The 16,209-nt window shown below is 34.6% G+C and overlaps 1 protein-coding gene across 2 annotated transcripts; it reads right to left on the reverse strand.

Annotated features, from left to right (window-relative positions):
* Window positions 1-10,284: 10,284 nt before the first annotated feature.
* Window positions 10,285-15,927, reverse strand: SDP1 (triacylglycerol lipase SDP1). 2 transcript variants are annotated; one of them, XM_006588902.4, is made up of 4 exons: window positions 13,734-15,927; window positions 11,840-11,983; window positions 10,787-11,486; window positions 10,285-10,636 (listed from the first exon to the last, which is right to left on the reverse strand). In XM_006588902.4, exons 1-4 carry the CDS (start codon window positions 15,153-15,155, stop codon window positions 10,488-10,490), a joined length of 2,415 nt encoding a protein of 804 aa, XP_006588965.1. In that variant the 5' UTR covers window positions 15,156-15,927; the 3' UTR covers window positions 10,285-10,487. The 2 variants fall into 2 exon arrangements, with proteins under 2 accessions (XP_006588965.1, XP_003537271.1); XM_003537223.5 differs by having other exon boundaries at window positions 10,286-11,486; window positions 13,734-15,925.
* Window positions 15,928-16,209: the final 282 nt, after the last annotated feature.

Raw genomic sequence — 16,209 nt, forward strand, 5'->3', positions numbered from 1 at the left:
AACATGCATAGAAAAAAATGAAACAAAAAGAAAAGAGAAAGAAAGACATCGAAGGTCGGCGTGTTATGGTCATAGGAAGAATAAATCATTCGTAGAGAGCAAACATATCTTTTGGAAACAAGAAACTGACGCTAAGAGTTTATTTTCCAAAATAACTGAGATAAGAATGGATGGATTCGTTGAACCAATGAAAGAACATAATTTGGAAACGTTGGGTCTACTTGTGTAAATCCCAAGCCTTAGTATCACAATGCCATAAACTGGATGCTTGAGTACCCACCTAGCTGTATGCATGACTAATTTTGCACGTTGTTTCCAAATCATCATTGTTACGCGTGCCTCGTGGAAATAATATGGAAGTTTAACCCAAAATTGACACCGTGACTCATGAATTTGTTTAGCCCCAAATATCAAAATCGGGCACGAACAATGAAAAGACCATGTTGAGACACAACCTTAAGCTACCTTGAACCTTGGCCCATGAAAAGAATCCTCATCCTTCCCCCCGAAGAAGAGGACAGCTGAATCTCCTAAAGGGAGGGCGAATAGTGAATGCTAAAACCCGAATTCCCAATCAAAGATCGGAAGAAAAAAAAGGAAAAGGAAGAAATGAAAGAAAAGGAAAAGAAGGATTCCCGATCAAAGATCGGAAGAAAGTAAAAAGAAAAAAAAAAGATCGGAGGAAAACAGAATAATTCTCGATCAATAAAGGAAACCAAGAAAGAGAACAGAAGGTCTTCGGACCAGATAAATTTTCGGCGAGGTAAATGACCGCCGGCAAAGGGAAAACCCATTTTTGAAGTGGCTCTTCCTTTGGGATTGTCATTCAAGGTCGCTCCCAACTGGCGATGTCCCACCCCACATAAACAAAGAGTAAAAGACCGAAACACCCAGCTTCCTCTCCAAAAAAACACTACCCTCGAGAAAATCCTATTGATCCGTGATCCCGCGTGTAATCTTTTGGTTCGATAGGAAATCATGTGCAAAATAAAGTCATGGTGCAGCTATGGTTTGGAATTAGGGTAAAACACTTACCTGTGTGAGTTTTTATACACTATGAGTGATTTTATTCCCAGTTTCAGTTGGACCCGACGTTTCCCTAGAATGTTCATTTAAAAGCTAAACGTTGACATCCTACCCTTCATTTTCGGTTACAAGGAAAACTATTTTGGCATAAGCATATTGTTTCTCTAAAATATGGTGCACTCATGAATGATTTATTTTTTTCTTGCTAAAGCATGTTCGCCTTTTAGGTGAAAGAACCCGGTGGACCATTCAGTCCTAAAATCAAATCTTATTCGGAGCCCCATGAATTGATTGCCATTCATGCATCCTCCACCATCGAGTCTGGAGCCCCATGAATTGATTGCCATTCATGCATCCTCCACCATCGAGTCTGGAGCCCCACGAATTGATTGCCTAGCGCTGTTCGTGCATCCTCCACCATCAAATCTTATTCGAAGCCCCACGAATTTATTGCCTAGCGCTGTTCGTGCATCCTCCACCATCAAATCTTATTCGGAGTCCCATGAATTGATTGCCTAGCGCTGTTCATGCATCCTCAGTTATCAAGTACGGAGCCTCCGGTGAGGGGAAAATACGGTTTTTGTTATTTTCCCAATCGGTTCCTTCACCAAACATGTGTATACGTATATATTATGTTATTTTTTGTTTGTTTGTTTTGTTTTGTGTTGTGCAGAGAAAGAAGAAGGAGAGACGGGAGTCAATTATTTCAAATCGTTTTGGGTTGGAACTATTGTGATTGAGATCAATTAAATCCCCATGATGGGCAAAGGATGGCCTTCAGGAGTCATCATAGATTAATTACGGAAAAGGGCTAAGACGGACGAAATTAGTGTTTTATCATTACTTTCCTTCTATCTCCGATAAAAGGTAAGTAAAGAGGGGCAACTGTCATACCCTAATTTCGTCCGGGGACCATTGTTTGATGGCATGCAACCTTTGCTTGACCGGTTCGAGGAACTTGACACCCATCGTTAAGCAATCCATGAAGTTCTGCGACATGTCGGGAGTCGAAAGGAAACATTATTGCGCAATCCGTAAAGTTCTGTAACATTCCAAAAGTCGAAGAGGGGATGGTTACATAATCCGTAAAGTTTCATGACATTACGGAAAGAAAACAAGTATCTTTACGTAATTCGTGAGGTTCCGTAACGTTACGGAAAAAGAATCAGCAACAAAGGGGCAAAGGGGGTGTATTTTGTAAAATGGGGGTGCAAATAGTAATTTTCAAATTTGGGCCCTTCTAGAGGTTGCTGGGAAATTTCTTGCTTAAGGTGGAAGCAACCTAGCTCGTCTGGGCGAGCTAGGTGGCAACTAGCTCCCCCGTTTTGTTAAAAAATGGGCTTCCGGGACACCCGTAATGCTGCCACAAAATTCCCATAACCCTAAATAAGCATATTTCACTTAATATGGGTGAGAAGGAAGAGGAAAAAGAATAAAATCAAGTCCTATAGGTTTTCTTAAAGCTTCCGTAACATTTCCGTAAATTACGAAAGAAGGGGGTGAACTTATCAAAATGGGGGGTGCAAATAGCAATTTTGAAATTTTGAATTGGGCTGTATTGCTTCTGGAGGAAGCAACCCAGCTCGCCTGGGCGAGCTGAGCGGCAACCTCCTCCCCCTTTTTCCTATAAAAAGGCAAAAGGGGGTTGTTCTAAGGGTCCCTGATCCCCCTGGCTATGCATTTCAGCTGTTTTGGGTGAAAAAAATTGTTTTCGTTAAGAAAATCCAAGCCGAGGTGCTTCCGTAACGATTCTGAGATGTTTCCGTAAGCAAATCCGTGAAGGTTTTCCTCTGTTCTTCATCCGTTCTTCGTTCTTCAATGGGTAAGTTTCCATATCCGAGACTTTTTAATTCATTTCTTGTTTTTTTTTGCTTTCATCTTTATTTCGTTCAATTTCGGTTTCTTTTCTTCCATTTTTAAGGAGCTTTGACCGATCGTTTAAGCCGTTTTCTCGCCTAATAAATGATAAAATGAATTTCAACTGATCATTTGTGTTGTAATCTCGTTTAATCACTGTTAAAACAAAATATAACCGATCGTTCACGTTGTGACCTCGATTAAACCAAAAAAGGCAAAATAATAATAAAATAATCAAAATATCTTTAAATAAAATAATAAAAAAATCGATCGGACCTTTTCTTTGGAAGTTTCCTTGAATGAATTGACTAATAACCAAAGTGAAACTAAGGCTAAAATCAACTCACAAATCAAGCTTTGTCTGCAAAAATCACTGAAAATCGTTTTAAGGTCCAACGCCTTAAATGGTCCTCTTTGCTTTTATCGGTTAACATGGATCGTTCAAAAGCATAAAATCAACACATCACTTTACTGCCTTTTGCGAGAACTACGTAGGTCTGATTTCCTCTTCGATGGAGGATACGTAGGAGCAAAAACCCCGCTTTTGTCGACCTCGTGAGATGGTTAGAGGTCCAACGCCTTAGCTTTTCTCACCAAGTAAAATGGATCATTTTAAAGGTCCAAACGCCTTAAATGACCGCCTTCCAAGTAAAAAGAATCACTTGATTAGCCCCTTTTGAAAGAACTATGTAGGTCTGATTTTCTTATCACAATTGAGGAATACGTAGGAGCAAGGAAAATACCCTTGTCGACCACAAAAAGATAAAAAATACAAAAGGCATAAAAATACATAAAAACGTAAAAAAGGGAAAATAAAACAAATTGAAGTCATATTTGCACACTTGATTAAAGGCTGTCGTCCTTTGTGACGAACGCGTGGGGTGCTAATACCTTCCCCATGCGTAAATACAACTCCCGAACCTTTCACACTTAAAGTTCGTAGACCACACCTTTTCCGGGTTTTTCCGACGTTTTCCTCAAATAAACGTTGGTGGCGATTCCGCGCATTTTCCTCCCATGGAGGACGCACCCGTGAGCCCTCGCGTCACCCTCCCGCCGAAGGGTAAGTTGCGACACATACTTATGTTATACTTGACCTTGACTTAATGACCTTGACGATCAATGTTTGCAGGCTGGTTACTTCCATACTTGACCTTGACTTGATGAACTTTTCCTTAAAAACATGTGCTTGGTTCAATCCCATAATCCAAGGAATAGAAATTTTGATGGTCAATACTTCGACAATATATCATAGAGATGAATGACTAGGACATACTTATGTTATGCATGACAAATGTAATTATGAGATTCCCGAAGAACCATCATTTCCTAGTTAATTAACCATGCATTAGGTACCATGTTCACACAATTTTCAATCATTTTTAAAGAGAAATGAGTGTATAATCCCAACATGGTTGGTTTATAGCTATCATCATGGTACCTAACATATGTAACTAAGAATGTGGTGCAAACTTTCATGCTTTATTGTGACTTTCTTTTGTTCTTTTTTTTTGTTTTTGTTTTGTTTGTCTTTTTTGTAGAGGAAAATGCAAGGATCATGCATGAGTGAACATAACATGTGAACTGTGAAAATAAAATGTATGCAATTGGCAGAACAAAAGCATGCTAAATAAAGATGTATGATGATGCAATGACTCATACAAATGCAATGCATGAATATGATAAATGATAAATGCAGGAATGATATATCCATTACGATTCCATGAAGAGATGCATGGTGCGATCAAGGAACATGCCAGAGTGAGTTTGCTATGTGCCCCCCCATAATTCAGGAACCTAATGGAAAGGATCCAAAAGTCCACTTCTAGTGATAATTCGCAAGGGTGGTTTCATGTAACTTTATTGGCTTCTAGACATATCATCCTCTTAGGTAATACATTTTGGCGATAGGGACTATCAGCAACAATACATCACCAAAAGAGGAAAACTCTAGATGAGACCTCACTGTTATCAAGCGAGTCGGAGACCCAGCATGACCACAGATCGACCTCCACTCCTTATGGCTCACATAGACCTAGGTATAGGGCCTAATATCTCAATGTGCGTGCAAGGTGTAGGTGCCATGTGTGCGTAGAAGAAAATATTTCTAACTATGAATGTAATTGATAGACAAACACACACCAAACACAACAACATAGCAAAGGTTATATACAAATATGGACAAAACAAAAGATAAAAGGGAAAAGGGAACATAAATAAAGAAGAAGTCATGATAAAAAGCATTGCACACTGACTAAATGGCCTAACTCCTAACAGGTCCCCAGTGGAGTCGCCAACTGTCGCAACCTACCCTTCGGCGGGAAGGCGAGGCGAAATAAAAAGGTGCGTCTTCTCATGAAGAAAACGCATGGGAGTCGCCACCAACGTTTATTCGAGGAAAAACGTTAGAAAAATCAAAAAGACAAAGGTCTGCAAATTTTGAAAATAAGGGTTCAAAAGTTGTTTACGCACGAGGAAGGTATTAACACCCCACGTGCCCGTCATAAGGGACAACAACCTTTAATCGAGTGTGTAAAACATGACTTCAAAATTATGTATTTTCCCTTTTATGTTTATTATTTTTGGGGGGTCGACAAGGGTGTTGCCCTTGCTCCTATGTATCCTCAGGTGCGATGAGGAATTTAGACCTACTTAGTTCTTTAAGTCTGAAAGTTTATGTGTTACATTGATTTTATGTTTTTTTGAAAGATCGATTTTAATTGCAAATGAAATTCATTTAAGGCGTTGGACCTTGAAATGATGTTTTAAAAATTTGAAAAGCGGAGGGAATCGTTAAGGCGTTGGACCTTAAAACGACCTCAAGTGATGTTTGATGAAAAGCGAAGAGAATCGTTTAGGCGTTGGACCTTGAAACGATCTCAAATGATATTTGATTAAATGAAGTTTATGAGTTTGTTTTATTTTGGTTTTGCTTATTAACCTTCAATCTTTTTTAAAGATAACTTGCGGTACTAATGATCGATTAAAACTTACTTTACAAGAAGAAAATGAGATTACTGATGATAGAAGAAGGAGATGAAGATGCACAAAACAAGAAAGAGGACCCCTAAGGGTGTGTAGATTGCATTCAAATACTTAAAACAAAAACTAACCGGATGACGAACGAAGAACAATGTAGAAGTCGATTACAGTCACAATTCGGTAGCGCCTCAACCTCGTTTTTCTCTTCTTTCTTCTTCTTCTCTCTGAGTTCTCTCAATTTCTCTCAATGCTGGACCTTGGAAACCTTTACTCAGCCTCTCTCACACCTATTTAGAGCAAAAGATGGCATTAGGAGTGATGGAAACTCGCCTTGCTTCAACCTGAAGTAACCTTGCTCGCCCAAGCGAGTTGGTTACTTCACCCCTAAGCCATTTGGGGGCCCAGGCGAGCCAAAGGCTAGCATGGGCGAGCCAGGGTTAAGAAAAAATCTTAAAATGACCCTTTTGGCAACTCGCCTTACTTCAACCTGAAGTAACCTTGCTCGCCCAGGCGAGTTGGTTACTTCACCCCTAAGCCATTTAGGGGCCCAGGCGAGCCAGGGTTTAGAAAAAAACTTAAAATAACTCTTTTGCCCTCCCCTTTGGGTATTTTTCGTATCCTTGACCAAAACATCAAATGATCTTTCGTCTTCTATGGTAACTAGAATCGAATAGCTCAATTCGACTAGCGAGAATCAAAATATCCATGAATGATAGTCCCCAGACGAAATTAGGGTATGACAAGACCCATAAGATAAAACTCTTCGTTTTCATATTCTGATCTAATTTTAGGGTTATTCTTCATGCACCAGTCCAATTTCTTCTACACCCAACATATTTTCAATAATTTCAAGTTTACCCTTCTTTACTTCTTCTTTGTTCCTTCCTTTTTCCTTTTCTTCTTACTCCATTCACTTTCTTGGATGTTGGCGGAGCTCCTCCTTTCGTTGTGGTTGGTTTTGTTGAGGTGCATTATCGCTGTGGTTGGTTACCTGCTACATTGAGTCTGTGGTGATGGGTGTTATGATGGAAACGATAGAGGAGGTTAGTTTTTAACATCTGCGAACAATCTGTATATGTCATACGAATTGATAATTTATATGATCCATACGGATCATATGAATTGTCAATCCGTATAGTTCTTACGTATTGACAATCTGTATGATTCTTACGTATTGGTAATATGTATGACTCATACGGATTGCCAACCATATGGATTGTAAATCCGTGTGTTTCTTACGGATTGTCAACTCGTGTGATTCTTTCAGATTGTCAATTCGTATAAGTTATACGGATTGATGACAATCTGTATAAGTTACAAAAAAATTTAAATTTTTTTAATGTATTTTAAAAAAATTAGTTAACAATAAAAATTGGAGATATTATATAAAAAAATTTATATAAATTATTTATTCAAATGCATAAAATATGAAAATTTATATATATATATATATATATCAATTTCAATGTAATATATTATATAACAAACAAATTAATAATAAAATTATACCATACTATATATTAAAAATATATTTTTTGATATATGTACGTAAATATTACAATAGTATTTTTTATTGTTAGATTAATAGTTTTTGCCATGTGTAATAGATTTTAAAATAAATTTTTACATTGAAGTTTTTAAAATAAATAGATTTAAATATAAATAATTAGAATTAATTAAAAGTAATAACAATTCATTATAAATTTTATAAACAGTAATCAGATTCTAGAGCCTCCCCAAAAAATAAACGATTCTTTTTCACTATCCCTTTTCGTTTTCCTGCTTCAGAGTTTAAGATGGGAAGACACAAGGGTTCCCGCAACTGTTCTACTACACTTTCCCCTAGAAATGTTTGCAGAAGTTGTCGTCTTGCACAATTTGCTTCTTCTGCCAACGATAAAGATGGTGGAAGCGCCCAAGAGCCTATTCAAATTGATGACATTTCACCTTCATTTAACAAATAAGAGATTTTGAAGCCATCGGAGTAAATGCATCTTCAAGACCAGGTATTGTTTTGAAATATTTATCTTTTTTTTTTTACTACGTGCTTGATAATTATTGTATAACTTTATTTTATATTTTATTGATTTATACAAGATGTCCAATAAATGGTTCAAAGTACTTTGATTTTGCACCTCAGCAAGACATTCAAGATGAAATTGATGAAGAAATATTTTGTTTTTCCAAAATATTTTATCATTTGTTATATTAAATGTTTATATATAAGGAAAATGAGTGTGTTTTTTATTTCGTTGTTGATATTTTTTATTTTGTTTTATTTTCATAACCTTTATTTTGTATTGATTCATGTTGAATAAGCATTTGTCATGCTAATTTTTCATATATTTGGTACTATATCTTTAATATTAACAGATACTACTTAACTGAAACTATTATTATATATTTATTTTAATTGATTATATTAACTCTAGATATATATTTACTTTTTAGAGTACTGCATGTAGATTAGTATTAGATTCATTGAAACAATAAAATAATTAAAGATATACCAATTTTTGGAAGAGAAATTACAGTCCCGAATTCAAAGTTTTTATTTTTTGGGTTCATTCAATATACTCATAATTTTTACTAAATTTCTATTCATATTTTTAGTTTATAAGAAAAATTATGATAGTGTATATGGTTAGACTTAAAATTAATAAGTGTTGAAATTTTTTATTTCATCATTGAATTATATTATTTTGATCTTTAATTATTTTCTTTTATTTTGATTGATCTTTAGTGTAACATTGTTAATGTTATTTCTCTCGGACCACATACATTTCAAGTTAATATAGATCTTAACAAGGTAAACAATATGTCAATTTGGATTCTTTTTTTATTCTTAGTAAATTATATATCTTTCAAATTTTTCTGATTTTTTCTTATTTTTGAATGAATTAGGAAATTATTCAATTTCCATTTTCTTATGGTGATGAATTGAAGGATTTGCTGAAATTTAAAACAACTGAATTTAAAGATCGTGAATCCAAATTTCATGAAGTTGAACTTGAATTCATCCATGACAAATTCTTCTTAACTCATGGTCTTTGCAGGATTTATAGATTCTATCAGTTGAGTGATAGAGTTAATCTTTTGTTTATTTGTAGGGACGTTGATTGAGATATTTTTTATTTTCGATCAATTTAGCATTGAAATTAATTTTCTTTGTTATAAGGATTATCTTCTGTATCCATGCTTTCACTACCACTCAAATGCTGATGACGACAAGGTTAATTCTAAAAACCTTATTATTTTCCTTAATATCAATATATATTTATTTATATAATTCTTAGTTAATTTTTTTAATCTTATATCCAGGTGAAGATGTTTCTTTATAGAGCTTATTATTGAAGTACTTAATTTGTAGTCCTGCTACTAGTGTTCTTGGATATTATGCATTTTATTAACTTATGTTTTAGTATTTTGTTACTTCTATTTTTTGAATTTAGTTGTTTACTTTTCTTGATACTTAAGTATATCTTTATTTTTAATATTGGTTTGTTTGATTCACTTTTATGTTCTTTATTACAGATGTAATGTTTCAATGTTGGTCATAATAATTTTTTTATTACACTTCATCATTATTTTATTTTTCTTTGTTTGTCTTTACCCATGATACTTATCTTTCTTTCTTAGAATTTGGAAAGACTTTATCTCTCAACTAAATTATAATTGATAAGAATAAAATATTTTAAATGTATGTTATATTTATTTTTAATAATAATAAATGGTTTTATTTTACTCATTCAGAATAATTATCAAATCCTATGGTTTATATAAAATAACATAACAATTGAATACTAAACTTTTTTGTCTGTGTTTTAAAACATCAGTCAATTTCAATACAAATATATTTAATTAAATTGTTATACATATTTTTAATTATTTCAAATATAATTTATTTTATTTACAATTAAATAATTAATTTTTTATGTTTAAAAATTCCACTGAAATATTTCAAATATATTTCAAGTTTTCTCAACATTCTAAGCTATTATTATCAATAAATATAACTAACAAAAAAAGATGCTTAACAAATATTGAGTTTTAACTTTTATGAATAAAATGAAAACATGCTTAAGAAATAAACCATGGAGTTAGCTTTTCCACATATTAGTCAATCGTATTTATATATTGTAAATCTATTTTTTTATAAAAATTTAAAAGTATATATAATAAAAAGGATGAAAAAATATCATTATTTTATTATTTTATTTTATCTTAAATTTAAAAGCTATAAATACTCAGGTATTGCCGGGTTGGAACACTAGTTGACAACGTAGGAGAGAACCAAGAACGTGGAGGAAAGAAAGAAAGAAAAAAAGCACGCCGTTACTCTTCCGTGAAACCACATAAAAGATTAGCTGCAATTTAATTGACGTATCATGTTTGGGGGATAGAGTCGGGAACAGGAAATGGAAGACAGGTGATTTTCAAATTTTCATCCGTATTTGGAACCACATTTCTTCCTTGCAATCATGAGCATAAAATTTTTTGGGCTATATTTCAGCCAAATATATATTACAGAGATCCTTGACTAGATTTGATACTATACTAATACTATTAACAATATGAACAGAAATAGCACCAAAGTAAAGTTAATAAAGGAATTTTTGGAGTTAATTGTCAGCAATGCTTTGATCTTCACCAAAATCTTTGCTGAAATGATTTGTTGAATTATAATCTGGTTTTTCAGTTAGGGACCTGGCCATTGTGGAACCATCATCGCCATTTTCGGAAGCTGAACTAAGAGCATCCACCTCCTTCCCTGGAAATTCAATTTGTACACATTCAGCAACTTCATTGTTACAACAACTATTATAATCATTATTCCTATTTGAAGGGGTCAAAAAGTCTTGTTTCTTGACAACATTAAACACAATCCCATTATGGATCCTTTCAGGCTGTAAAAGATCACCTTCAGTTACCATTATGTTAGATCCATTCATGGCAATCATCCTGTTGCCATTTTCTTTCTGATCGATTTCTGTTCTCTTAGAGCACCACCTATTATGATCAGGTGTTGTGTGCCTTGAAATGTGATGCTGAAAATCACGAGGGCTAGTGGTAGTGTTTGTCACCTTGCCTCTATTTAGTTCGGTATCAACTTCTATGTTCTGGAAAAAGTCAATGAACATATCTGCTGATGTAGTTCTCATCAAAGGCCCACCAGATCTGGTCCAAGAATTCAAGTCATGAGCACTTTCAGATTCACTGTCACTTGCATCATGAAAGCTACGGTGGGACTTCCAATTTTTACCAGTGGCTCCACTGGGACTAATAACACCTTGATGCAATGAGGAAGTAGCAGCAGCAGCAGCATGAAGGTCTTCTAGGGAGCCTGTAGAATTCTCTCGTGCAATGATGTTCCACGATGGAATTCTTCTTGAACCACTAAATTTGCCTGTACTGGGAAGACCATGAGAAGCAGCAGCAGTTCTCTCAGCATTTCTTTTGAGTCGTCTCATATGATTGAGAATTGCAACAGACTCATCAAGAGCAAGCTCAATTCCACAATTTGCTTTCATGGCCGAAAGCTTCTCCCAGGTGCATCTTCTGCCTTGGTTAGCTGCCTTTTGAAGCTCTACATAAGAAGGGTTCTGTATGATTTTTAAGTACTGGAGCAGGAGGATCAGGGAAAAAAAGACAACATACACAAGTTAATAACTATTCAATTGAATCGTCCCCAATAAATGATATAAAAATAATAAATTTCTAAGAGTTTAATGGTTACGCGTGTAAAATAATTTTACCCGATCATCTAATCACAAATCACTATTTGAATTACTTTAAGATAATTATTTTAAAAGTCAACAAACTTATCATATATGGTAGCTTGTGATTGGATAACTACGTTGGCAGTGCATAATTCTTTTTCTCACTAATTCCTAAACCCATTTTTAATAAACACAACTAGTTATTTCTTTTATCTTCAAACAAACCCTAGTATTTAATTGTTCTATGGACATACTTGGGCAGGAGTTGCAGGCATAACAACTGTTACATCACCCTCCCAGTCTTGAGCAAACAGTTTGGCTAGTCCACCTAATGGAAAGCCGAGTTCCAGTACTTGATTACATCTATGTTTCACCTCCATCTCTGCTAGATGAGCAAGCTGCAGAGTTGAAAACCACATTGGATTATAATTGTTGCATATTTAGAATAGTTGTGCAGCAACATACTGAAGAATCCAATGGCAAACAAGTATGATGCTTATTGCAACAAATGTTGAAAAATGCCACTATTTTCCAATCAAGTTGGGGAGGAGGGGTTACATAAAAGTTACAATGCATATTTTGAACTAAAGAATTCCATACATGCCAGTCAATATTGAGGTTGGAAGTCATGCCTGCGGTAAGTTTGCAAATAAGTGGTAACATATTCCTAAGAAAATTTTACCACTATTTCAACATACAGATGCTGCTAAAGGGCCAGCCAGTTACTCTGTTTAAAAATCAAAGCAATGGTGCTAAGACGCTAATGAACCACCTGCTTATTGGATTAAACCACAAGACATCAAAAAGATAAGTTGTATGTTTGTGCAAGTAAATGACAATGGCAGTTTGTATGTTTTAGCTCTCTAAAATCTGCAGGCATCAATTTTCCCTTGAAATTGGTTGGGAGTGGAATAGTAGAGGCAATAAAACTCCATGGTGATTTAACCAAGAAATAGTAAATACTTAGAGCGTGAGATTTCACAGACTGACGGACTCAAATAAGCAAACATGCAAAACACAACCAAATCACAGTCATCAGTACAACAACAACCAAGCATTTCCCCCCTACATGGGGTCATCAGCTGTAAGAATCAAATGGTGTTCTAAGTTGTTAGTCTAACAGCAAGGAACCGTTTACTCATCAATTCACACGAAATGGAGTTTTTAGTTAGGGACAGAGATACGGATGGCAATGGATAGGATTTGGGTAGGGTCCTATCGTATTCATTCTCATACCCACGTCTTAAAAAGATACACGTACCCGGCCCCATAGCTGCGCGGGTAATAATCTTAATCCACATTCTTGTATCCACCGGATATTTATATACTATACTTGTATCTGCATTTTACTTATGTATAAAGTTAATAAATCAATAAAAATAAATTAATTAAAAAATTATTATAATTAAATTGAAAATTTACTTTTAAATAATCTAAACATAACATTAAAAATATCCACACATAATATTAAAATAAACAAACATAACATTGATCTATCTAAACTTAAGTCATAAATAAATAACATTACAAAAATAATCATTTAACATTACAAATATAAGTTATTAAGTAGGTACAAATCTACCGTACTAATTTGAAGTACCTAACAACATGAAATATTGGTTCACATTTGAAAGTTGATCTTAAAAAGAACTTATCAACAACTTTATAAATTCATACATAAAAGTAAATAGAATTTAAAACAAATTTTACATAAGATATGTTGAATTAGGGTTTACTACTCTTTGTTAGACCGTTAGTGTTAGTCATAAAATTAGAAAAATATAATTTATTTTTTATAAAAAATATATATATAATATAAATTATTTACTTAAGTAATATATATATATATATATATAGCGGGTGAAGTATTATAGTACCTGTAACTACATTCATTCCTAAAAAAAAAATATGGATAAAAATATATCTCCATCCCCAAGTCCAATAAGTGAATAATTACTATATCCTCACTTGTAGACATTTTTGTGAATATCATAGGATTTGAGTCTATTTTACTATCCTAGACAGAGACCAAGTTAATGAAAAAATGTAGAAGTGAAAAAATTCATTTTAGAAAAAAAATATGACATTAAACAGACATAACAACATGTATGTGTTCTCATTCATAGAGGTCCAAGTCCATGAACATACCTTTGCTGCAAAATTACCTCCATAAGCTCGGATAATTTCTTTGAATCTCAATAATGGGGCAATGTGAGGATTGGCCTGACTAACTATAAAATGATTGACATTGAAGAGCTCTTTCAATTGCATCATAGGCAAATCCATCTCCAAGCTACCATCCCTCCAACGGCGCACTGAAGTGGAACCCTTTTCAGGACCCAAATTAAATGGTGGATGGTAAGGAACAATCTCTCCACTTCTATCCTTTGCCATCAATTCCTGAGCCTCGAAAAGGCCAGGAAAGGCACAAGAAGCAGTGACTGCGCTCCATATAACAACATGAGGTGAAGTCAAGTAGTTAAGACATCTGGGTGGTTCATGCTTTCTCGGGGAGCAAACTGTAATTCCGAGAATTCGACCCGTCATGTCATATGCTTCTTGAAATGTAAGATTGCTTGTTAGATTCCTCAACAACATTTGCAACTGTCTGATCTCATGAACTGCACCATATGTTGTTACCCTCTTCACAACTGTAAAAATCCCACCCATTTGATCAAAAAACTGTAATGAGTGCAATGAATCCTCAAAAAAGCTTTGGAGCTCAGGCCAAGACCTAGTGGCAACAATAGAACACATAATGGATCCTACACTTGAACCAGCAATTATCCTAGGCAAAAGTTTATGTTCAACCAGTGTTTTAACCACACCAACATGAAAAGCTCCAAGGGAAGCACCTCCACTTAACAACAAAGCAGTCCTCCCAAATGCGTGTCTAGTTTCATGCATGAAAGAAAGCTTTTCTTCCAATGCAAGCTCCTCTGAATCAGAGTTGCAAACCATTCTCAATTGAGTTGATACCTCATCAATATACTCCTTGATTAGTCTTGGCATCTGAAGCCTACCTTTGTGTAGCTCTGGATTACACATATTACCTAGATTCCTAACAAGATCTGCACGCATACAAAATATTATATCTCTAAGAGACCCCTCTTGCCTGCGATGGCGAAGCTCTTGAAGCTTGTTACTCACCAACTCCACATCATAAAGGTCTTTTGATTCATTCATCTTTGGTGTCTCTCTATCAATCATCTTGGCTGCATGAGCCCACTCCTCATAGGTCAATGCAGCTCGCATCATATTTCTCCAAAAATTCTGCCTATATGCTATCTCGGCCCTCACCTTCACACTGCTGTAACGTTTCAACAAGACAGCAATTATTGTCATCATTGCCAATATCCCCTGCGGGTTTCTTGGATGCAACCATGACACAATGGGTCCCCAAAATCCCCAAAATCTTTTCAAGATATCCAACAACACAAAATGTATATGATGCCTCAATTGTGAGATAGACTTGCAGAAGAGAACCCTGAAAGCAATTGTTCTACCAAGAATGCTAGAAGGGCCAATCGCAAAAGGGTCAACACTAGCCTCGTTATTTATATGATCCATCCTTAGACCAAAAGATGAAAAGTATATATTTCTATTCTCACAAGCCAATGACACCCTTAAGAGATCAAGTACTCTACAAGAGTTTACACAGTACAAGGTGGCCTTTTTATGATAGCATCATAGGCAAGGATTTTTACAATTGGGTATGTCTAGAGGTAGACTTAAGAAAAGCATATAAATGTAAAGAAATTGATTTTGCATAAAACACCCAAGCTAGTACATAAAAATGAATAAATCATGGATAAAACAAGGAACCAGTTAAAGAATAATATCAACAAAAGTTCCCAAGTACAATCAAATGAAAAACGGCATAACTGCACAACTGTACATTCGATTTGAAGATCATTCCATCAGGAAGGTTGAATAAAAATTAATAAACACAATTATTACTCAAATAATCAATCGAATGGGGTTTTGAAAATCAAATCTTCGATTCCAGGGGGAAGAAACGATTCTCCGGAAGCAGATTGGATACGAAAAAAAAAAAGGGTCAAAAGAAATGTGGGAAAATATTATTATTATTATTATTATTATTATTATTGCGGAGAGACAAAAGTTTTAAATAAGGGAATGAGATGAAAGGAAATAATAAAAAAATGAAGATGTTCCCGCTAAGCCAAGGAAAGATGGAAAGAAAGGCTTAGCGAGAAGAAGAGTCGTTGTTAATATTACAAACACGATAACTACGATTTTGAAGTTAAACAAATGAAAAAAAAAAACAAAAAACAAAAGGAAGGGAAAGGGGCATTGGGATCTGCGAGGTGAAAGATAAAGTTTGTCGTTATGTATGGAGACGCGGGAGCCAGTCAGACTCAGAAAAGTGCGCTGTGGTTTGCTTGTTGACGCTTTGTTGAGTATTTTTGTTGCTAACTGTTTTCTTATGTATGTATGCATCATCAATCATTAAAATAAAAAATAAATAATGATTTTTGTCTTTAAATATATATAATTGACTAATAAATGTATTTTTAAATATAAAAATATAAAATTTAGTTTATAGAAGTGTAAAAAATACAAGAACGAATTTGTCACTGAATTTATTAACGGTGACAGA

The sequence above is a fragment of the Glycine max genome, chromosome 10 (genome assembly GCF_000004515.6).
Source record: "Glycine max cultivar Williams 82 chromosome 10, Glycine_max_v4.0, whole genome shotgun sequence".
In the NCBI taxonomy this organism is placed as follows: Eukaryota; Viridiplantae; Streptophyta; class Magnoliopsida; order Fabales; family Fabaceae; genus Glycine; species Glycine max.

Coding starts and splice junctions, on each gene's coding strand:
- SDP1 (XM_003537223.5), bottom strand. CDS start 15,155: ATGGATCATATAAATAACGAGGCTAGTGTTGACCCTTTTGCGATTGGC. Junction 11,984..13,733: donor GAGGTAATTTTGCAGCAAAG/GTATGTTCATGG, acceptor TCAACTCTGCAG/CTTGCTCATCTAGCAGAGAT. Junction 11,487..11,839: donor TGCCTGCAACTCCTGCCCAA/GTATGTCCATAG, acceptor CTCCTGCTCCAG/TACTTAAAAATCATACAGAA.